General features: G+C 34.7%; 1 protein-coding gene across 1 annotated transcript in view; it reads left to right on the top strand.

Annotated features, from left to right (window-relative positions):
- The window catches only part of ANKRD17 (ankyrin repeat domain 17), an 89,312-nt gene that overhangs the window by 43,444 nt on the left and 22,505 nt on the right, over nt 1–23,363 (top strand). The window contains exons 15-23 of the mRNA XM_015831488.1: nt 50–198; nt 864–975; nt 4,459–4,604; nt 6,293–6,435; nt 7,121–7,334; nt 15,084–15,259; nt 17,392–17,554; nt 19,012–19,107; nt 19,605–19,721. Coding sequence (XP_015686974.1) covers nt 50–198; nt 864–975; nt 4,459–4,604; nt 6,293–6,435; nt 7,121–7,334; nt 15,084–15,259; nt 17,392–17,554; nt 19,012–19,107; nt 19,605–19,721 — 1,316 coding nt within the window. The remainder of the gene's footprint in view (nt 1–49; nt 199–863; nt 976–4,458; nt 4,605–6,292; nt 6,436–7,120; nt 7,335–15,083; nt 15,260–17,391; nt 17,555–19,011; nt 19,108–19,604; nt 19,722–23,363) is intronic.

Genomic DNA, 23,363 nt, shown 5'->3' with positions numbered 1-23,363 from the left:
CCAAGAGGATTGTTATAATGTTAATAAGCCAAGTTATTCTCTTTAATAGCAGTGAGTGGAAGAGCATCTGCAGTCTCAAATACCCCTACCCACAGCATAGCTACATGTGTTTCCAAACCTCAGACACCTGCTCCTAGTCCTATCATTTCTCCTTCAACCATGCTACCAGTTTATCCTGCCATTGATATTGATGCACAGGTAAGTCTAAAATAATATTTCTTCTCCTTTGAAATGAAATACGAATTTTAAAAAATGAAAGGAAAATAGAAATTCCTTTCTATTTTGCTTGTTTGCAAGATGGACTTGAGGAAGATTTTTTTCGCAAAGCATTAGTATGCTTTTAAAACATACTGATGCTTTGCGAAACAAATTCTTCCTCAAGTCCATCTTGCAAACAAGCAAAATTTCTATTTTCCTTTCCTTTTTTAAAATTTGAATACTTTTGGTAAATCATTCTTTGAACTTCAGATAAAAATAATATTTAATAAATGTGTGAAAAGCATGATTACAGAAGAGCGGTAGTTGAATTTTGATTATTTGTTGTATTCAGTTCAGGGTTTTTTCAGACTTTGTGTGGAATGCAAGTATCTTCCCTTTTGTTTTCACAAAACTAAACCTGAGAGAAATTTATATTTTAATGCTGTTAAGAATGTTTAGACCTAATTAAATATCTAGAGATGAGTAAGAATGTGATATGGCTTTAAATACTCATGGTTTCCTTTACTATGTTGAACATGGGAACCAGTTTGAATTGGATTACTTTTTATAAAAAAAAATAGGATTAAGCTCTGCTTTCATATATTGACTTGTTAATTAAATGCTAGAACAAATATAAGCACTTTAATGACTGTTATTTTTTAAAGACTGAAAGTAACCATGACACAGCACTGACACTTGCTTGTGCTGGCGGACATGAAGAACTAGTACAAACTCTTTTAGAGAGGGGAGCTAGTATTGAACACAGGGACAAAAAGGGTGAGTATCTGCTGATAAAAGTATCAGTCAATTTGTAGATTCCATATGCACGTGAGGTTGTGTATTCCAATAAAAGTAAATTCAGGAGAAACTCTGGCATTGGAGTAAAACAAACCTAAGATATAAATCTGTATTCTGCAATATTTTTATTCAAATGTAAAGTTAATTTTGTATGAAATGATTTGTATTATAAGTTTTTACTTTTGTTGTAGTCACTTTTTCCCCACAGTAGAGAAGGATATTCTTCACTTTGTTGCTTCTCACATTTTGCTCTGATAAGCAAGAACAAATTTGCCCAATGTACTTATGAGAAAAAGCAGTCTCCACTATAGTTCCACTCTTGCCTTGCTCTATCTAGATCTAGGATCACAACACTGCATCTTTTCTTATTTAGGCTACTTAAAGACAAGTAGCTGAGCTTTAGACCTGGGATAATTTATATGAAACTTGGGATCATAGAACCAAAATTCTTCTGTTTAGGCAGTTCAGGTCCCATGAGGAATTAATCATTCATTTGACTGCTTTCCCATTTTTTTCATATCAGTTTCTGGTGACAGCAATTCAAATGATTTCAGCTGGTGATCATCCCTCCAATTTAGTGAAAAGCTTAGACATTTGTGGGGGTGGAAACTAATCTTGGGCAGAGTGTCTGGCTCTGCCTATGACTGTCAGCATGAAATTGTCACTAGATTACACAGGTAATATTGTCTAAAATGGTTCAAATTTATACAATTTTTCTTGACACAGAAAAAGCAGAAGTTCAGGGTTTTGAAATGTGGCTTTCCTTTATATCAGATTGGATTTGGAGTATGCCAAACCTGTCAGATCTTATCATATGAGCACATACATTGGAGTAAGAAGGTTTATGGCAAATCAAAACAAAATATTAAAGCTTAAGAGACATCACACTGACTGCGACATTTATTGTCCTAGTCACAGTTGTAATATATGGCTGTGAAAGTTGGAGGTTAAATGAGGAATAATGGATGTCTTTTAAGTGTGAGACTGGAGAAAATAATTGAAGATGTTTGGATCAAAAGAAAAACCACTCAATATTAAATGAAAAAGCAAAGCAGGCAACTGATAAAAAGCATTAATAATGAAGCTAAATATTTCAAATATATAATGTGAAGGCAAGACTTATTTGGTGAAAACTGATGCATAGAAAAATCAAGTAATTGAAAAAGAGGCCAACATGAGACAAGTTAATTAGATCTTGTGTTCCTAATGTCCAGTTTTAAAAAGTGAACTGATAGAAAGCATGAGTTTACAGAAACTGAAAGATTGTTCTGGAAAAATAAAGTCTATCAAAGATATGGAAGCAGCTGCATAACACAATATGGACAATTAAATCTATTACTATTATGCACTCTGGAGCAATGAAGAACAAGTCTAGATTGATAATACTAAATGCCCCCATTTTTTTTTCTCTCCATAGCTTAGTTTCTGTTTTTCTGATTATCTTCATTGACTTTCTCTGGGTTTATTCCATTTGTTTGAAACTATCTTTAAAAGGTTAGTTTCTTGATCTGAATAAAATATTTAAAATAGGTTTCACCTAAGTAGAATACAAAGAACTTTTAATACTGTGATTTGGAAATTATACTGTTGATGCATGTAAAATTGCATTTGCTTTTTACAGACTCATCATGTAGTCAGCTGTTACCCAGTTTATAATCAACTTAGTTCCTACATCTTTTTCACAAGTATTGTTGCCAAGTCATGTATCTGTTTTATACTTGGCATTTGTTTTCTTTTTCCTAAATAAAGACATTTGCATTTATCTCTTAAATTTCTTTTGTTACCTTTCAGTCTGCTTATCTAGTCAGCCAAGATCATTTTGAATTTTATTCAGTTTTCTAGGATATAAGCTATCCATCAAATTTTGATAAGCACACCCATGACTTCCTCATTCAAACTATTAATAATGATATTGAAAAATACAAGGCCCAGATCCAAACCGTGTAGCATCTCATTTAATGTCGTTCTCTAATATAATGAGATATCTTTGCTAAAAGCTCTGAATATGGTTTTTGAGTCAACTATATTTCAATTTAATTATTGCCATCAAAGCTACATATTACTATGAACATCGTAGTATTTTGTCAATGAAGTTTCTGGTATTCCCATAATCAGATCATTTAAGCCTGTACAATACCTCAAACATCTTTTGTGAATAGAATCACATCTCCTTATTTGCAGAAGTTATCAAAGATCTGTACAAATTGATGACTGACTGGCTTGAGTTGAGTGGACCTGAATCAGAGAGAATGATACTTTCATTAGTTTTTAGTCTTAATTGTCAATTCAAATGCCAATATTGAATCTGCCCTCCAGTCACCGCTCACAGAGGAGATGAATGATTACATGCTATGCTCACCCAAAGGCTTTCTTCATGGAATTCATCTAGTTTGATTTGGTTGGGTGCTGCACAAGGTTGTGTTGAAAAAAAAATGAAGCTGATTCAAGTGCTTTCTTTTACTAGCCCAGAAGACCTGGAATATCAGTTGTCAATAAATACAACTTTGCCAGTGTTTTTATCTGTCAGGTCTGAATAAATATTCTTGAGCAAACATATTACCTAGTTAGGTCTCTGGTCTGTTGCCAGTTCTTTTAGTCAAAAATTTACCATCATTATCCTTACACCCTCAGTAGAATCAAGATTTGATCCTATTTATATTTGTTTTGTGCAAGCATCTGGAAGAAGAAGAGTGGTATAAGTGGAATATATAAGAACTTGATTAGAACTAAGAAATCCCAGAGTTCAGAGCATCTCTGCATCTCCTTTTTGCAAGGGTCTCTTCTTTATATCCAAGAGGCCTGGAGGAGTGCCTCACTTAGTGCATGAGCCTCAGGTGACTTCTTGTTCTAGGGGAGTCATGGCTCCTTCCATTAAGAGCACTGCTACTTCTTTGGCATTCACTACTAATGAACCCTTGGAGAATATTTATACTATACCTATATAATATCACTTCTCTGCATTATTACTGAATGGATATGTATTCATTAGCCAGAATGTCCTTGGTAAGCAGTCTTAGCAGTAGGTGGTAGCTTAGGTGGTAGCTTTGTCCTAAGAGGTTTGGAGTATACATTTTCTCCCTCAAGGCTATAGCAATGGTGCATGGCAGCAAGAATCTCTTTTACCACTATAAAAAAATGATATACTAGTACTTAACCGTGAAAGGTCATTTTCCATAGTGGGTGGAAGATATCCAGTTCTCCTTCAAATGAGTTGGCTTGCAGACAGGGAATTGGATATCAATAGGAATTAGCTGTTACATGTTTTCCCCTATTTTTGAAGTCTATAAATGAAGGGAGGGGATGGCTTTCTCCCATAGATTTATTAGCAAAGCATTTCAGAAAACAGTACCGTCATCCACTGTGGAAAATAAATCATTATGATAAATACTTATGTACCAATTTAAACAGTGATACAGATTTTAAAATACCATTTTAAGTGGTATTTATTCATATTTTTTTCAGGGTTTACTCCACTTATTTTGGCTGCTACCGCTGGTCACGTTGGTGTTGTAGAGATTTTGTTAGATAATGGTGCAGATATTGAAGCTCAGTCTGAAAGGACCAAGGACACACCATTATCTCTAGCTTGCTCTGGAGGAAGACAAGAGGTAAAATATTACAAATTGTTGTATGTTTCTCTTGTAAAAATGAAGTTACAGTTCAGATCCTGAAACCTAACCATATTCTTCAGAAGCCTTTTTAGTGAAAATCAAGGGATATTTTGTAGATATTGATATTACTAATGTTTTTGCATGCTTGAGAAGTTCCACAGAAGTAATAGGACATTTCCTTTGAAATATTTTATTTTATTTTATTTATTTACAGTCTCTCTCACACACACACACAGATATAGATAGATATAGATATATAAAAATTATAGGCTGCTCATCTTACCACAGAGTAATTCTGGGTAGCTTATGTTTTCTAATAATCATGTTTTTATTGCAGTATATAATATAATAACTTACATGTACTTTTATTTAATATATGGTGCTAACTCATAATTTGTTCAAACAAGGTTCAAATCCTTTTCTATAATCCTGGTTTATATCATAACCATAGTTCTCTAGCTTGCAAGTAACAGAGTACTTTAATTAGCTTCAGAGTCACTGTCCCCAATAGTCACTTCCTGAGTAAGCCAGAGGAAGAGTAGAGAAATCTAAACTCATACATGTTAATATTAAAAGTAGTGTTGCATGTACAACATATTATCCATATTATAATTGCATTGAACATGTAACATTTAATCATACTTTATTTTTCTTTATCTTGGTTAAACACTAACTGAATAATATCATGAGACCCATGCTGAACAAGACCAGTACCTATCTACTCTGGTATTCTTTCCAATAGCCAACCAGAAAACTTTTAGGCTGGACTATAATGATATTTACTTATTCTATTCCTGAAAAATGTCTTTGAATGAAAGTATTATAAAGCCATCATAATCGGAAGCCTTTTTGAATCTAGTTTTATTGTAGTATCTGCTTTCCAAAATCTGATCTAATAAGCTGGACTCTGATAAATTAGAGTCCAGTTTATTAAGCCTGATCTATTTACTCCAATTTTCAGCAGTAGCTTGAAATAGTGTGGCTACAATCCAGAAGGGCCTTTCCTATACAAGGGATTCGGTAGATGCATGAATTTTCACCCTCCAGATATTTCAGCTATGATCATATATCTGCAATAAAGTTTATTTATGTGGTTTGTTTATTTTTCAGAGTTGTACCTTCAGACTCCTGGCAAAGACAGCTAGCAGTGATTAATAACATTGAACAACAATAAAACTACATTAAAATGAATAATCCTGCCAATAAATACCAATAAACTAATTATATAATTAAAAGTTAGTAAGGAAAGTATTTATTCAAGTAATGATGGATGATAAACTTGCATGTTTATTTCTGATTGTTGCAGGAATGAACTTCCATTCATGGAGGAAAATACATCCAAGTCCTACTTCATTATTAAATCTTTGCCTAGATTCTAGTTGTTCTCCCTCCTTCCCTCTCAAAGAAACTTAAATAGACTGCCCAATTTTATATCTTGTTTGAAATGTCTATCACACTGCTGCATTATTAAACTATAATGAATATAGTTGTATATATCACATTGGTTATAAAATTGATATGTTAATTGGTACAAAAATAAAATTACATAAATACAAATGTTTTGATTGATATTGTATGAAAAATTGTTCAATGTTAATAATCAGGAAGAAATTTTGATATAAGTTTCATGTTTAGGATTGGAGCAGTAATCACTTCTTAAAGTAACTTTCTATATGACGCTTCAGGTGGTGGAGCTTCTGTTAGCACGAGGTGCAAACAGAGAACACAGAAATGTTTCCGATTATACACCTTTAAGTTTAGCTGCTTCTGGTGGGTATGTGAACATCATCAAAATATTATTGAATGCTGGTGCAGAGATCAATTCAAGGCAAGTTCTCTTTTTAACTTTCTACTTCATAGTTGTTTGATTAATTTCCTGGAAAACCATTTTTTTCATTGTAGCAGCTGATACTAAAATGTGTTATTTAAAGTTTTGGACTTCAGCTATAGAGATTCATTTGGAGTCTCCACTCAATCCTGAAGTTCACAAACTGACTTAGGCTACTCATTCTGGTCACAAAGTAGAACCCTGCTTCATAACTAGATAACTGAAATAGATAAATGGGTATGATAAAATTAGTTATCTCTTCCAGTATTTAAGGTAATGTAGTCTTCAGGTTAAACTGGACTTCTGGTAATTTCATGGACATGTCTATATTGTTTTTTGGCAATTATATGGAAATGCTTTGCCATTATCTTACAGGATATTCTTTTAACTTCCAGGCTTTATTGTGTATTTATTGTGGTCTCCCAATTTGAGTATTAACCAGATCTAATCCTGGTTAACATTTCAAAATCAGCCAAGGCTGGTCAAGTCCTATCACCTAGTAGGTCTTCCCATTAGTATATCAATATAATTATATAAGTAGCTACTTAACCTCTCAACCCCCACTGAAAGCTTTGCATTGGAGGAGGTCCCATGCATATTTCTTCATTACAGAAATAGATCAATATTATTAAAAAGTCAGCATATTTGCAATACTCAAATGTGGCATATATTGATTTACTTTTAGAACTGGAAGCAAGCTGGGCATCTCTCCATTAATGTTGGCAGCCATGAATGGCCATACTACAGCTGTTAAGTTGCTCTTAGACATGGGTTCTGATATTAACGCACAGATAGAGACAAATAGAAATACTGCCTTGACACTAGCCTGTTTCCAAGGAAGAACGGAAGTGGTTAGTCTTCTCCTTGATAGAAAAGCTAATGTTGAGCATAGAGCTAAGGTAAGGAGTAACTCTTGGTTTTCAGTTTTGCTTTGTTAACAACTTGTACACTTAGGTAGTCCTCAACTTATGACCATTTGAAGTTGCAACAGCAGCAAAAAAAAAGTGATTTATAAGAGTTCTCGCCCCAGTGACCATTGCAGCATCCCCATGGTCACATGATCAAAATTCAGGCGCATGGCAATTAGCATGCATTTACAATGATTGCAGCATTCTGGGCTCACATGATTGCTATTTGTCACCTTCCCAGAGCACTTCTGACAAGCAAGGTCAGTGGAGGAAACCAGATTTATTTAATGACCACATGATTTGCTTAGCAACCAGAGTAATTTGGTTAACAACCAAGCAAAAAAATTTGTAAAATTGGGCATAACTCATTTAAAAATCACATTGCTTAGCGACAGGACTTCCCATATTGTCATAATTGAGAACTACATGTATCTAAAGTATACAAAAAGAGTTTTGCTTTTCTATTGATTTCAACTATTCCTAAATATATAGCAAGAACAAATTCCTTGTTCATAATTTCTGTACCCCATGTATAGATTTCATAGCTGTGCAAAAGATTATTCAAAATGCTGAATAACATTTAGCATTCCACTATCCCAAAGGACAGACTTTTATTTATTTTAACAGTAGCATTTATAGGAGTATTCTTTTCTTTTCCCTTTTCTTTCTTTCTTTCTTTCTTTCTTTCTTTCTTTCTTTCTTTCTTTCTTTCTTTCTTTTTTTCTTTCTTTCTTTCTTTCTTTTTTTTCTTTCCTCTCCTCTCCTCTCCTCAGTTTTCTTTTTTGGCACAAGTTTTATTAGAATACTATATTTGGCCAAGTGTGGTTAGACACACAAGGAATTTGTCTCCAGTACACAAGCACTTAGTGCACTTATAAAACAACAGAGAAACAATCACAGTAATAATACTAAAAGTGTTCCAACCAGTAGAAGGGGGTAATAAGAGGTAATTACCATAATATATTGCCACTGACAAAATTAAGTGTTCAGCAGAGTGATGGCAAGAGGAAGAAAAGTGTCCCTTTCTCTAGTTGTCTTGTCAAAGTGTCATCCTAAGGAAGGAATTGAAACTGTTCGTGTCCAGGATGTGAGGGGTCTGCAGATGCCTTTTCAGCCTTCCTTCTGATCCACACAATGTACAAGTCTTCTATGGAAAGAAGGCTGGTTGCAGTTATTTTTACTGCAGTCTTAACTATCTGTTGGAGTCTTACCTGTCCTGTTTGTTTGCTGTTATCAAACCAGATAGTTATAGAAATACAAATGACAGACTTGGACTGTATCAGTAGCTCCTAGAGTAGTTTGAACTTTCTGAGTTGATACAGGAAGAACATTCTTTATTGTACCTTTTTAACAATAGTTCTGATGTAAAACGTCCTTTTCAGGTCCTAGATTTCAAAGTCCTATTACTTTCTTTAAAGAAGGGAAGAGCTATCTACCATATTCTATGATTCTGAAACTCCCTTTTGAAATGTATGTAGTACAGCAGTATATTTTACCTTTCTGGTAGACAGACTGACATTTATTTAATGTAGTAGTTTATATAACATCATGAAAAGAATACTCTGTTTTGTTGGTGCCAGCGTTCAGTACTGCAGATTTTTATAAAAGGTAGAACTTAGCCAGCTGTCTGGTTTACTGAATAACAACAACAACAACAACAAAAGGTTTATTCATAGGAATGTGCAAAGTGGTCTCTGCATGGAACAGCTGGATTCATAACAGTTCGTTCTGAAATTGAAACACACGTTTCAGATCATTATTTTATCCATGGACTGAAATGTGGGATGTTTTGTTTTAGATTTATATTAAAACCTAATTTTTCCTGGACAAAAGTGATTGGGGGGTTTAGAAAAGGAAAGGAAAAACACACTGCACATTGGGTTATTTATTATTGGTGAGACAATCACAATAAGGAGCAGCTGCATAGACTAATGCACTGGTGAAGGTAACAACTGAAGGGAGATCAGGAGGGAAGGTGCAGAAGTTAAGGGAATTGATGGCCTAGTACAGTTAGTCCTCAACTTACAACCATTCATTTAGTAATTGTTTGAAATTACAACAGCACTGAGAAAAGTGACTTATGATTGTTTTTTGACCGCTTTTCGCATCCCCATGGTCACATGATCAAAATTCAGATGCTTGGCAACTGACTCATATTTATGACAGTTGCAGTGTTCTGGGGTCATGTGATCATCTTTTTTGACCTTCTGACAAGTAAAGTCAATGGGGAAACCAGATTCACTAAATAGTTGTATTCCTAACTTAACAACTGCAGTTTTCACCTAACAACTGTGGGAAGAAAGGTTGTAAAATGGGGCAAAATTCACTTAACAATGATATAACCTAGCAACAGAAATTTTGGTCAATTGTGGTCGTAAGTCAAGAATTACCTGTAGGAATATATTATTGTGTGACATTGCAGTGACTGAGAAGAGAAAGGGGGAAAGGGAAAAGAAGATGCTAGGAAGGTCACAGAGGCTGACCAGATGTTAACATGTTTTCCTATGGAGCTTCTGAGAGGAGGAAGGCTGATATGCATCAACCTTTCTCTAAATGCCCCATAAAATAACTTTGGGATCCTCTGAATCTAAAACTCTGAACAGCAAACAATATCCCAGGCTTATATTTTGCTAAATCAAGTTTGACACAACTTCCAGAATCTGATGGTTTGCTCAGGATTCAAAACAATACAGTTTTTCATTTCATGCATACTTATATTTACTTGCTGTTTTGTAAAGCAAAGCATTCTGAATCATGGAGGCCATTTCATTAGTATTTGAGCTTGCACCCTTGGATTTGTGTGAGGCCTTATGTGCTCCTTTCATAATTGATGTTTCTTTCTGCATACAAATTGTCACAAATAAGCAAAGCAGAGACCTCTGTGGGAATGAGTGGCAAAGAGGAAGCAAATAACAAAAGCAACATTTTGCTGAAATCCTTCAGTTCTGCTGATACCCCGGAAAGGCTACAACCTGGTCTCAACATTCCTATTAATTTCACATAACTGATTGAATGCTAGACCATATGCCACTGTTGAGTGAACTATATTTAATAAGTAAAAGAAAAAAAGAGTCCCTGCGGATTTTACTCCGCTAGTTGTGCCGACTATAGGGGGCAATGCTCATCTCCATTTCAAGGCCATTGAGCCAGCGCTGTCTGAAGACATTTCTGCACTCATGTGGTGAACATGACATCACGGAGCGCTGTTACCTTCTCACCGACGAAATGGTACCTATTTATCTACTTGCATTTGTATGCTTTTGAACTGCTAGGTTGGCAGGAACAGAGTGAAGACAGAGCTCATCCTATCGCGTGGAGCTCAAGTCTCGATATTTAACAAGTAAAGGAGTGGATTTGGGAGAGGGAAAATACCTCTCTCTTCACTAGAAGAGAGGTGTAGTTTACTCTATAGTTTACAGTTTTGTACAAATTTTGTCAAGAAACAAAAAAAACCCCATATCCTTTCAAATGGGTTGAATGCTCTCAGAGGAAAAAAATAAGGTGTCTTCTCAGTATTGCCTTTTTTCTGTCAGCAGTTATCCAGAGCTATGCGGTCTCTTCAGTTTGAAGTGTCTTCCTGCACTCCCTGTAATAAATACCTGGGATTACATCATCCTTCACCTTGGTTCCCTCACCTGCTCCTTCTTGTCCTTTTCCTAGCTTACTTTAGCCATTATCTGTGGAGGATATTGAAGCTCTTCAAAGCCAAACTTTATCTCTGTTCCTGAGCCGATATGGTGCAAGATCTTCTCATACCCCATATAGAGTGGCAATTGGAGCATCTAGAGCCCTCCTGCCTTCTGAATCTGAACCTGCCAGTAGAGCCAACATGGCTGGAAGGTAAAAGCTGCACTTCATTGGGGTTTTAATGCCTCACTTATGATGCTCAGAGTCTCTTCTGTGGCCTTCATTAAGGTGTTCAGCAAACTGCTTGAGAGTGATAAGTTGGACAAGGATACTAGAAATTTGTTGAAGAAACTTTTTCCATGGCCGAACTGATTGACACCGGATTCTTTACAACAAATTAATGGATTGCTGATTGATACTGGATTCCTTAACAACCAAATTAATGGATTGCATATGATCATCAAAAGAAGCCTCAGGCTGTGAAAGAAGGATATAGATATAATTTGGTAGAGCAATCTTTGAAACAGACTTTTTTCTTTTTTTCTTTCTTTTTCTTTTTTGTTTGACAATGCAGTAGAAGCAATGAAGGAAACAAAAATTTTCTCCAACTCTCCAGAATGAGAAGAAAAGAAATCTTCCAAACAGTCCAAGGCTTTTTATTCCTCTTACTTTTTCAAGCAGTCTTTAAAGATTCAGTCGTAGATAAACAACAGCTTAAAACTCCAGACTGATTTAGCACTCTAGTGAAAAATTTTAGCTCTGCGTGGTTATCTTCAGAAATTTGCAGGTGTCATATAATGTGAATGGCTTTTATACTGCAGCACCAAAATGTTTAGTGGGTTTTAGAAACAATCAACAATTATACAATAGAAATCAAGCGGATAACGTTTTTTTCAGCTCTTACTCCCAAGGCTACATCCCTATCAGAAGATACTGTCATCATACAGACAGATGATCAGGCTGATTACTTGGTGATCATTGTAGCACCAAAAAAGGGAGAGATCAGGACAACAGTGGACACAAACATGCCAATTCGTTTATAAACTATTTGTAAATTCCAGATAAAAAGATTGTCAGTCCTGACATGTCTCAACAAGGAGATGTTATTGAATATAATAACTTCAATAAACTTCACCACAATCTTTCTTCCAAAATTGAAATGTCATAGTTTTTTTTCCTGTTTCTGCTATGTGAAGGAACGACGTATACACTGCCTTGAGCTTTTGAAGAAAGGTGGTATAAATTTCTAATGAATAAATACTAGTTTAGACTTTTCCCCTTCAGGTTTATATCCTCTTTCATCTGGTGATCAGACTACTATCATATTAGCTTTGTGTGCTTTCTTGCCTTCAATTCTTGCCTAGGCATTTGTCTCTTGTACAGATATTTTCCAATGGGCAATTTTTCATTTCAGTCATTTGTGTTTAGGTTCAGGTTACCAAGCACCATTAATGTTTTAAAAGCAAATCCTCTTGACTTAGATGCCTGCCATAAAGTTATGGGTCAAAAATTTCTGTTTATTTTTTTCACCAGATTGAAAGCTGTGAATATAAATCTTTCGGCTCTCTGAGAGATCATGCTACTCTTGACCCACTTTTAAATAGAAAATTCAATGGATCCATGTTTTCATTAGAGCAGATAGTATGGTAACAAGATGTATATCAACTGGAAAAGGATTTCCAGATCTAAACTTTTTCAAGAAATTTCTTGTTCTCTTGGGTAATATTGTGATTGTGGTCAGTCAAAGCAGAACATCTAAAAGATATTCTCTGCATACACAGATTAATCCAAATTAATGAAGGCTTAGCAGAATGTTAACTATTTTGAAAACTCAGGACTTAAATTTGGAGCTCCAATTCTGGTCATCTTCTTTTCTCCACAGAATAGAAACTTCTCAAAAAGCTTTATGGAAAAAAGATTTTAGAGAGAGAATGAACATAAACCATAATAGTTTTGTCTTTTCTTTCACTTGCCAATACTATAGAAAAGTAGAGAGCAGCAGAAACTAATAATAATCATTTCAGATTTGGGATTTAGTTCAAGAGCTTATTTCTTCACCAATATCAGAATCTTTATAGCAAGTTTACATTTTAAGATGCTGAAGCTCATCGTTTGGAGATATTTGAACCATGTGGCCAATTCTCAAAGAGAGAAGACATGCCTAATATCCAGGTACTCTATGAACATCTGTAACACCCCTGAAAAGATCCTTTATGTGGTATAGCAGCATATAGATACCATTTGTGCCTACTATTGTGGAGCTTTATAAGATTTTGAGCTCCACCACAAATTTGTCTCACCAATGATTTAGTGTGCGTGATTTTGCTTCCATCTGTCTGGAGCCTTTTTTCAGACACTTAGAGGTTCATAAACTTTCTTGGTGTTCAATCTAGCAGTAATTGATTGCATTCTGTTTGGATGGTTAACTACATTCTTTGCAAAAGAGGTAGTCTTTTTGAATCTTTAAAATTATCTTCCTTGAAGACATTCATTTTCAAGATAGTTTTACTTACTATATTGACTTAAGTACTTTAGGATTATATTCCTCAAATATTTTTATCCTTCAGATATTAATATTAATTCATGATTATACAGGTTAAGTATTGAAAAGCAGAATCTTTTCAGCCAGACAAGTTGATTGCATTGGTTGGTATAGTAAAGTTATTTTCCACTAGGATCCTCTTTGATTAGTAACTACTCTCAGCCATCTAAAAAAAAGAATTGTGATTTAGTGGTCATGAATATGCAGATAACATCCTGACATATGTTTCCTTTTCTTTGTGCTATAGTGAAGAAAAACTTCTAAGATCACTAATTGGCTGAATGAGAGTTAATAAATAGGATGAGCAATCTATTCTGTCTTGGGTTATGCTCCCTCTGAAGAATAAGAAATTTTGCATTTTTGATACTCACATGGCCTTTCTTAAAAATCTTGTTTCATATGCTAGTTGTAATTCATTCTCTCTATGGAACCAGATATTTTGATCAAAATATTTTGCAGCTCTTATATGCGGCTGCCTCTGAAAATTTGAGAAAAAGTAGATCTGGTTCAAATTATAGTGCTGGTATAATTTTTAAAGACACAAATTGGGTTCAATTTTTCCTATATATTTGTCTCCCTTTCTCCCTCTTGAGATTATTAGAATATTTATGAAGGTATATTTGCTGTCTGAAAAGAAAGTCTAATAAGATTTCTTTTCCAATTAAAGTAAATTTCTTTTGTTCCTTTGTAACCCCAAATAATTCAAGTTTCTGGACTTTTTCCATGCATGTTCTTTCTTGGAAGTTAGACCACCTTCTGTTTGAAAAGGCTATATAAGCAGTCTTAAGTATTTCTTTGGTTGAAAATCTCATTGAACTCAGTAGGACATCTGAACATAAAATCTGAATATTTCATAATACACACTGTACATTCTAATGGTGTGAAGAACCTGAAGTATCTGAAGAAGCAAAGATGCTTTAAATATAGCATAAGCAAACACATTTTTCCCAACAGCAGTTCCATAAAGGAGATGCATTTATAGCTGTAGTGCAAGCTCAGGAACAGGCATTAGTCTTTTAAAGAGTTGCCAACTGAGAAGCGAGCATGGCCATTAGATCCAGTTCAGGACCTTTGCCCATTTTAGATCCAAATTTGTTTCTCTTGTACATGTTATTCCATAAAATGTTCTATTTGTGATTTTTTGTGTAAAGAAAAATCTAATAATAATTAAACATTTTGCCCTCATTATACTTTTCACCAAATAGGAAAAATTAAGATTTTAAAATTATTTAACAACCCATACAAAATCTATTTATTTTCTTAATATTTTTCTTGTTGATGTTATTCAGTTTTAGTGTCATTCTGTAGTAGATATCCTGCCATTTATTCGTGACGCAAAGCCTCCCTTGCTCCCAATCATCCCTGTGAATTATTTCAAACATTAATAATCAAACCAATCAGGAGTTAGAGTCTTCTTCCTTTTTGACTTCTTTTACAGAGAACCACCATAAAAGTTATAATGCTTGTCTATATACTAAAAACTATATTGGTTGGGGTTTTTTTTTACTGTTGTTTTAATCTTTTATATATATCACTTGAGAAAACATTTAATGTTGTTATTGTCCATCTAGACTGGACTGACACCATTAATGGAAGCTGCTTCTGGTGGCTATGCTGAAGTAGGCAGAGTTCTTCTCGACAAAGGTGCTGATGTAAATGCACCACCAGTCCCTTCTTCAAGAGATACAGCTTTAACCATTGCAGCTGACAAAGGACACTACAAATTCTGTGAGCTGCTTATTAGCAGGTACTATAGTTTATCTTCTATTGGACAGTCTGATTTTTTTAACTGGTCGCAGAGCCATGACCTCTTGGTTCTATGACTAGTTAAAAGGTTTAATATGGGTGACTATTAATTCCATAAAACATTGAATATATAGTGAATTGTGAAGTAGTATAGAAAACAGATTCCACTTTTAAATCTAAATGTAAGCAGCTACAGCATTCATACAAGAGTCTTAAACAGCTGTCCAGTGTAGTATATTTGTGGTTGTATGAAAAGTATCCTGTGTGGGGCATTCAAAATATTATAAACATACCTGGGGGTTGCATAAGGAAGAATAATAATGGCAATGTAATAGACACTGGCTACATCTCTTCAGGGGTTTATCCAAAGCTATGCTGCCACAAAATAAATAGACTTTATAGGGATCTCAACTTCTCCACCTTACTATACCAATGAAGAAGAATATTTGTAGCTCAAGGTTGAAATGGGGGGTCCTTGCTGCTCTCTGAGTTTGCTTGTTTTTTTGCAGACATTGCATTACCCTAACTAAGGTAGGTAACATCAACAGTGCTAGTAAGGAGTGCTGTTTGCTGTCAGTTTATATTCTGGTGTCTTGCTTGTGTGTATAGGTAGGGGCGGTCTTAGGGATTCTTTGTTTGTGCTGTTTACTAATGGCTCTTTGGCAGTTTCTTGATTGGGGTATTGCTTACTTGATTATTGATATGAAGTTGACCTTGGAACTAATCTATGCTGATCTGAGTGCTGGGTGGAGAGGTGCTGGAGTCTATTCCCCTTTTGGGCTATTTGATTGTCTCTTGCATGGTCTATAGATGTTGTTAATGTCTATGTGTCTATTGATGACTGATTTGTCAGAGTGCCAGGTTTCTAGAAATTCCCTGATATTTTTGGATTTGGCCTGGGCCTAGGATTGTCACATTTCCCCAATTAAAACTATGGTTAAATCTTTTTATATGTTGTGAAATTAAAGACTTTCCGTCATGCCTTTTGACTGCCAATTGGTGTCAGTAATCAGTAATCAGCACTCAGATCAGCATAAATTAGCTCCAAGGTCAAGTAAGCAATATCCCAATCAAGAAACTGCCAAAGAGCCATTAGTAAACCAACCAACCAAAGAATCCCTAAGACCGACCCCACCCACATAGACAGGCAAGATACCAGAATATAAACAGATAGCAAACAGCATTGCTTAGTAGCACTGATGATGTTACCTAGTTAGGGTAATGAAATGTCTGCAAGAAAACAAGCAAGCTCAGAGAGCAGCAAGGACCTTACCATGTTGAATTGGTACAACTTATCTTTGAGAAGTCAAATCAGAAGTCTTTCCATCCCAAAAATATTTGATAAAATCTTGGTTGAAAGTAGGCTGAGGATTTGGGATCAAAACACATGTACAGAGTATGCATATATAATAAATGTTCTGTTATAAAAACCAGAACATTGTTAATAATCCTAAGAAAATAGTGAATATTTGATAGAATTGTGAAAATTAACACTAACCATTAGATTATTATCATTAATACTTTACTATTATGTTCATTCAGAATAACAAAAAAGCATTTTGAATATGGAACTGAATACAATGGCTCAGCCCTTCAATCCTCAATGACTATTATTAACAGAAATTTATCTCCCTTTTTTGCAAAGAGTTCATATTTCAGAACAGACCTGTTTCATTGTTGTTTACATTATTTTATTTGTAACAGTTCCCATTTTTTTCATAAGTTAAAACAGTTCCAAACTAGATTTTGAATTTTGTAACATAAAATAAAAAGTAGTGCTTTCAATAGAAGGAAAAAGATCTGTTAATTTAGCTCTTAACTTACTTATCCCTCTTAAAATAATAGCAATTGCTGGTTATGTCAACAAACCTGTGGTTGCAAGGAAATGATAATTTGATTGGGTGGCTCAATTGTTTATAATGTGGTGCTCTTATATTTTTGTAATAAAAATATTTATATATTTTGAATTCCTCTAAAATTGTTTTTTATACACAACATGAGATGGGCGGCTATACAAATATGATTAATAAATTGATCAATAAGTAAATAATAGCAGCCTTTGGAACAGATTTTTTGGGGAGGGGATTAGGTTTTCCTTGTTGATTAATCAAACGTTTTTTTACTTTTTGGTAGGGGAGCTCACATTGATGTTCGTAACAAGAAGGGAAATACTCCATTATGGCTTGCTGCAAATGGTGGTCATTTAGATGTTGTCCAGTTATTAGTACAAGCAGGAGCAGATGTAGATGCCGCTGATAATAGGAAAATAACTCCTCTAATGGCAGCCTTTCGAAAGGTAAATAATTTTTATCTTTATTTCTGTCTGAAAATACAAAAATACAGGAAGTTCTTGACTTACAACAGTTTGTTTCAAGTTACAACAGCACTGAAAAAAATGACTTATGACTGTTTTTCATACTTATAACCGTTGTGTGGTCATGTGATCAAAATTCAGATGCTTGGTAATTGACTCATATTTAAGATGGTTGCCATTTCCCTGGGGTCATGTGATCACCTTTTGTGACCTTCTGACAAGCAAAGTCAATGGGGAAGCCAGATTCATTTAATAATCATGTTACTTATTTAATAACTGTAGTGATTCAGTTAACAACTGTGGCAAGAAAAGGTTGTAAAATGGGGCAAAACTCAGTTAACAAATGTTTTGCTTAGCAAAAGAAATGTTTGGCTCAATTGTGGTCATATGATGAGGACTACCTATATAACGATTTCAGTATGGTAATATCATCTATTACTATCTATTGGCAAGTTCATATGAATCCTATATATATTTGCCATGGGATTAGCTCCATCCCTTTTGATTTTACAAACAACCCTCAAGACATGTCATGTAATCAGATTTGGGGCTTCCAGGATGTAGAAGACCTGCTGAGATGGCTCTCTTGTAGAGATAATTTTTATTCCTCTCATCGCATATAATTTATGTCATAACCTTTTATGATACTTACTAATATGAAATTTTACATTTTCTATCTGTGATTTTTACATTGTTATTTTATCTCATTGTGTGCTGATAAAATGGGCATTTATATAAATTTGATAAATATTGAACAGGAGCAGTTTTGTTGAGGTATAAATTTTTAAAAAAAGGCATTGCCATTACAATCTTACTATCTCACTTCTCTTTGAGTTATATTGCATTTATTTTATAAATTGCTTATCTGTTTCCTAACAAAAGCATCTAAAGCCTGCTTTATTATTTTGAAACGATAATATTTGAAACTTAAGATATATTTTAGTTGGATGGATACAATTCAGAGTTGTCATAGCTTTACAATTTTAAGAAACCATATATTTCAGCAGATGAATGCCTTAATCCAAATTCCACCGACAAAAGATTTTCATAGTTGTCTCCATCAGTATTATACTGGCAATCTTTAGTTATGCCAAGGTTTTATTCCAGGAAATTTGTTTTGTTTATAACTTTAAAAATACCAGTAATTTTAGATGTTAAATATATTTCATTATTTCCTGTTCCATATGTCTACAAAGGTTGTATTTTCTTTGAAGCTAAATCCCAAACATTTATTTTTGCTTAGGCTTTAATTGAATAAAAATGATCCAGGAAAAGAGATCCTCTCTTGATTATATGAATTTGCATGCATATATATTCCTCCCTCACTGGGTAAATGAGTTTGCAGAAGGAAGATGTTTTAGTGAATTGTCATATAATTTTGGAATTCATTTTTCATGTCTTTAAATATTCATCCGTGATGCTGAAAATTTGTTTCTTAGGGTCATGTGAAAGTTGTACGCTATCTAGTAAAAGAAGTCAACCAATTTCCATCAGATTCGGAATGTATGCGATACATAGCAACAGTTACTGATAAGGTAAGAGTTATTTTTCTTTCATATTCTTCAGAATATTAGACAAAAATATATTACACTATGGTATCTGAAAATTGTGCTCAACTCAGTCCTAGCATTTGTTTAAATTTTCTGTGGTCTTAGAGTTCTAATTCATTTATAGTTGTATGAAGAATGTAAATAATAAGTAAAAATAAATAACAGTAAATAATCATTCATTCTTGAATGCACAAAATATAAGGATGTTGAATCTTGCCAAGTTCTGTTTAATATTTGCCAATATAGCATGGCTAGTGAAATATCTACATATATTCTTTGTCTTATAAAAATTACCTGAAAATTGTATCAATGATTACAGTACTAAATTAACTTATTTTCATTGGTTAGTTAAATATTTAACTTTTCCAAATCTTTGGAAAGCTTGTGCCATGAATTTATTCCACTTCATGTGATTCTGTGCTGTATTGGTCCAATTATTGGTGCTCATTCCTCTTCTTTCTCCTCCTCCTTTGCTATTTTAGGAAATGTTGAAAAAGTGCCATCTATGTATAGAATCAATTGTTCAAGCCAAAGACAGACAGGCTGCAGAAGCAAACAAAAACGCAAGCATTCTTTTGGAAGAGTTGGATCTGGAAAAGGTAAGTAAACACTTTTCTGAAAAGTTTGTATTTCCTTTTGGAAGAACAAACAGTAATAGACTTAGAAAAATAAAAACTGATGTCAGAAAATGACCCAATGGTCCATCTAGTTTGCTCTTTGAGTTTTTTGTTTGTTTTTGTTTATTTTGTTTATTGTTTTTTCTTATTTATGGATTTTTAATTTTTGCCAAAAGACAGACGTATGTTTATCCCAAGCATGTTTAAACTCAGTAACTGATAATTGACCCATTATCTTCTCTGGGAGTTGATTCCAAGCTTCCAACATTCTTTCTGTGAAGCAATACTGTCTTTACTTTGCATGACTTTATATTACTTTTGAATTTTCCTCCTGTCAGTTTGATGTTGTGCCCATATGTTCTTGACTTTTGCTTAATATTGAAAATATTGCCTTCTAGAACCTTATTCACATCCTTAATATATTGAAAGATTTCAATCATGTCCCCCCTTCCCCTTCTGTCCTCCAGGCTCTCCTAATATATTTTGTCCCCCAGACCTTGCACCATTTTTGTTGCCTATCTCTGGACTTGCTCAGTCTTATCCATATCTTTTTTAAGTGAGGTCTTCAGAATTGGAGATGGCATTCCAAATGGGGCCTAACTATATCCCTATGTAGCAGGATCAGGACCTTCTTTTTCCTGCTGCTGATCCCTCTAGTGATGCATCCCAGAATTTTATTTGCCTTCACAACTGCCTGGCCACACTGTTAATTCATTTTGCACGCTTGTGCTATGAGCACACCTGAATCCTTTTCTTCTGTTGTTCTGTCTAACACTGTATTGGGGGTACAGTACTCTGCCAGAGGATTCTTTTTCCCCACATGCATGATCTTACATTTAGAAACATTGACCTGCAGTCTCCATATTTCTGACCAATTTTCCAGCAATGCCAAATCATTTCCATATTATGAATACCCTCAGGAAGGTCAAGTCTATTATACATCTTTATGTCATCAGCAAAAAGACAAACTTTACCTAGCAGCCTTTGTGTTATATTACTTACAAGCACATTGAACAGAACAGGACCTGGGACTGAGCCTTGTGGTACATCACTAGTGACTGGTCTCTGTTTAGACAGTACTCCTTGACAATCACACAATCCCTGAACCAACTTCCTATCTACTAGACCAGAGCTCCTCAACCTTTCCGCATTGGTGGCCTGGAGGAAAGGGAAGAACAGGGAAATGTGTGTGCGCGCATGTGCAAACCAGTAGTTAAGCCCTAGTCTGTACAACTTTTTTATGAGCTCATTTTGTGGAACTGTATAACTATGCAAATAAAGACAATCTCAACCCTGGCCAATTACCCTGGAACAACAACTACCAACAACCCGGCCACTAAGCAATATAGAATTAAGTTAGAAAAATTGGAAATATTTTCTAACTTATCTTGTCCTTCTATTGATGTTTTAAAAACTATACTTGCTCAGATGTACACTTCTGTCAGCTGCTCTCACAGTGAGTAACGGCATGTAGGCTAGTAGCTTGTTCTGCTGGATGAAATCCCAGTTCTCTGCAGCTCATGGTGAGCAACTACTTGCTCTCCCAAAACCTCCAGTGCTCTGCAAATACAATCAAGTGATTTAGCTTTAACTGGCAAGCACTCTTAAAAATGTTACGAAAAAGCATGAATTCCCATCAGCAAACATCAGGGTGCTGCTGCCCAATCTAATTGTGCCATCTGACATCAAAAGGAACCCACTGATGACCAATAGCTCACACAAAAATCATTGGATTAGAATTTGAAATTCCTCTTTTAAAACACTTGCATCCTATCTTTTTTTTTTTATTATTATTATTTTTCACCATACACCAAAACTATATAAACATAAATCTTTTCTTCCGACTCTGCTGTTGGACCTCCCGCCATGATTTGGAGTTGTATTCCAGGAGGGAATTGCTAGCCCTGCGCGACTCCCCCATCGCGCAGGCATGGCCCAACACGATCCCGAGGGCCAGCCTTAATGAAAGGGTTTGGAACCCCGAGAGGTGGCACTTAGCGGCAGCAGGGAGGGATCTAAGAAGGAGGAAATTATATACCNTTCCAACATTGCGCATATGCTATACGAGCTGCAGTCAATATGTGTATAATGATGTGTTGGAGTTGTTTTTCCATCTTTAAATTTATTATGCCCAAAAGAAATATTTCTGGTTTGAAATCCATTTGTATCTCAGTTATCTCCTGTATCCAATCTCTTATCCGTTCCCAATAATTTTTTACTTTGGGGCACAGCCACCACACGTGATAAAATGTTCCTTCTTTAATTTTACATTTCCAACACTTCGGGTCTATGTTTTTATACATTTTGGCCAATCTCTCCGGTGTTAAATGCCATCTGTAAATCATTTTATATTGATTCTCTCTATATGCAGTTGATAGCATCAATTTGCAATTTCTGTTCCATAATCTTTCCCATTCCTCTAAATTTATATTTCGCCCCACATTTCGTGCCCACGCTATCATTGGCTCCTTCACTATTTCTTCTTCTAACTCTATCTCTAATAGGTATTTATAAATTTTTGATAATAGTTTTCCTTCCTTACTTATTAGAATTTTATCAAGTTGGTGTGGGGTCTGACTAATTTCATATTCTTGCCTATCCCTGTTATGTCTAGACTGAATTTGTAAATATGGCCACCAATCTATGAGTATTCTTTGTTCCTCCAGTTCTTCTCTTGACTTGAGATTTCCTCGGTTATCCAGTAATTCTTTATACCTAAACATCTTTTTTTCTCTAATGTATTGGGATGAATCACTGCCTCCATCGGCGAGAACCAATTTGGAATTTCCCATAGTGTCTTTTTTTTATTTTTTCCCATATCCCGATCAATGCTCCTCTTATCTGATGCTGCTGGAAATATGTTGATGTTTTCTTCTGGTTTGCCCATAAAAATGCATGCCAACCCGCCTGTAGATCATGTCCTTCAATCATTAATATCCTTTCATTATCCAAGTTTATCCAATCTTTGATCCATAACAATCCTGCCGCATAATAATAGATTTCCAACTTAGGGAGTCCAAGACCCCCTCTACTCTTACTATCTTGTAATGTTTTAATATTTATCCTAGGTTTTTTGCCCGCCCAAAAAAAAATTTCTCTAATTTTATTGGGATTGTTTGAAATAAATACAATAATCTTGGTAGAATATTCATTTTAATCAATGCGATTCTACCTAATAGTGATAATTGGAGGTTCCCCCAAGTCTCAAGATCTTGTTTCATTTTTAATATCAGTTTTGTATAATTGTCTTCTTTTATTGAGGAACATCTTGAGGTTAGCCAAATTCCTAAATATTTAATCTTTTTTGCTACTTGTAATCCCAAATTCTCTTCCAATTTCCTTTTTTGTTTATTAGTTAAATTTTTTGCTAACATTTTAGTCTTTTCTCTATTAATTTTTAATCCTGCCACTATTCCAAATTTTTCTATTTCACCCATAAGAATATTTCCTCTCTCTATCGGTTCCTCAATGAAGAAAACCAGGTCATCAGCGAATGCCTGTAACTTATATTCCTCTGCTTTGACCTGTACCCCTTTTATTTCTTTATTTGCTCTAATTTGAACTAAAAGTACTTCAAGAGTCATCCTATCTTGTGGTTGTTAAAGTTGATTTCAATACAAATAA

Source organism: Protobothrops mucrosquamatus, unplaced genomic scaffold (genome assembly GCF_001527695.2).
Source record: "Protobothrops mucrosquamatus isolate PMUCROS unplaced genomic scaffold, P.Mucros_1.0 scaffold_257, whole genome shotgun sequence".
NCBI classification, from domain to species: Eukaryota; Metazoa; Chordata; class Lepidosauria; order Squamata; family Viperidae; genus Protobothrops; species Protobothrops mucrosquamatus.
This window is presented reverse-complemented; position numbering and strand designations above follow the sequence as displayed.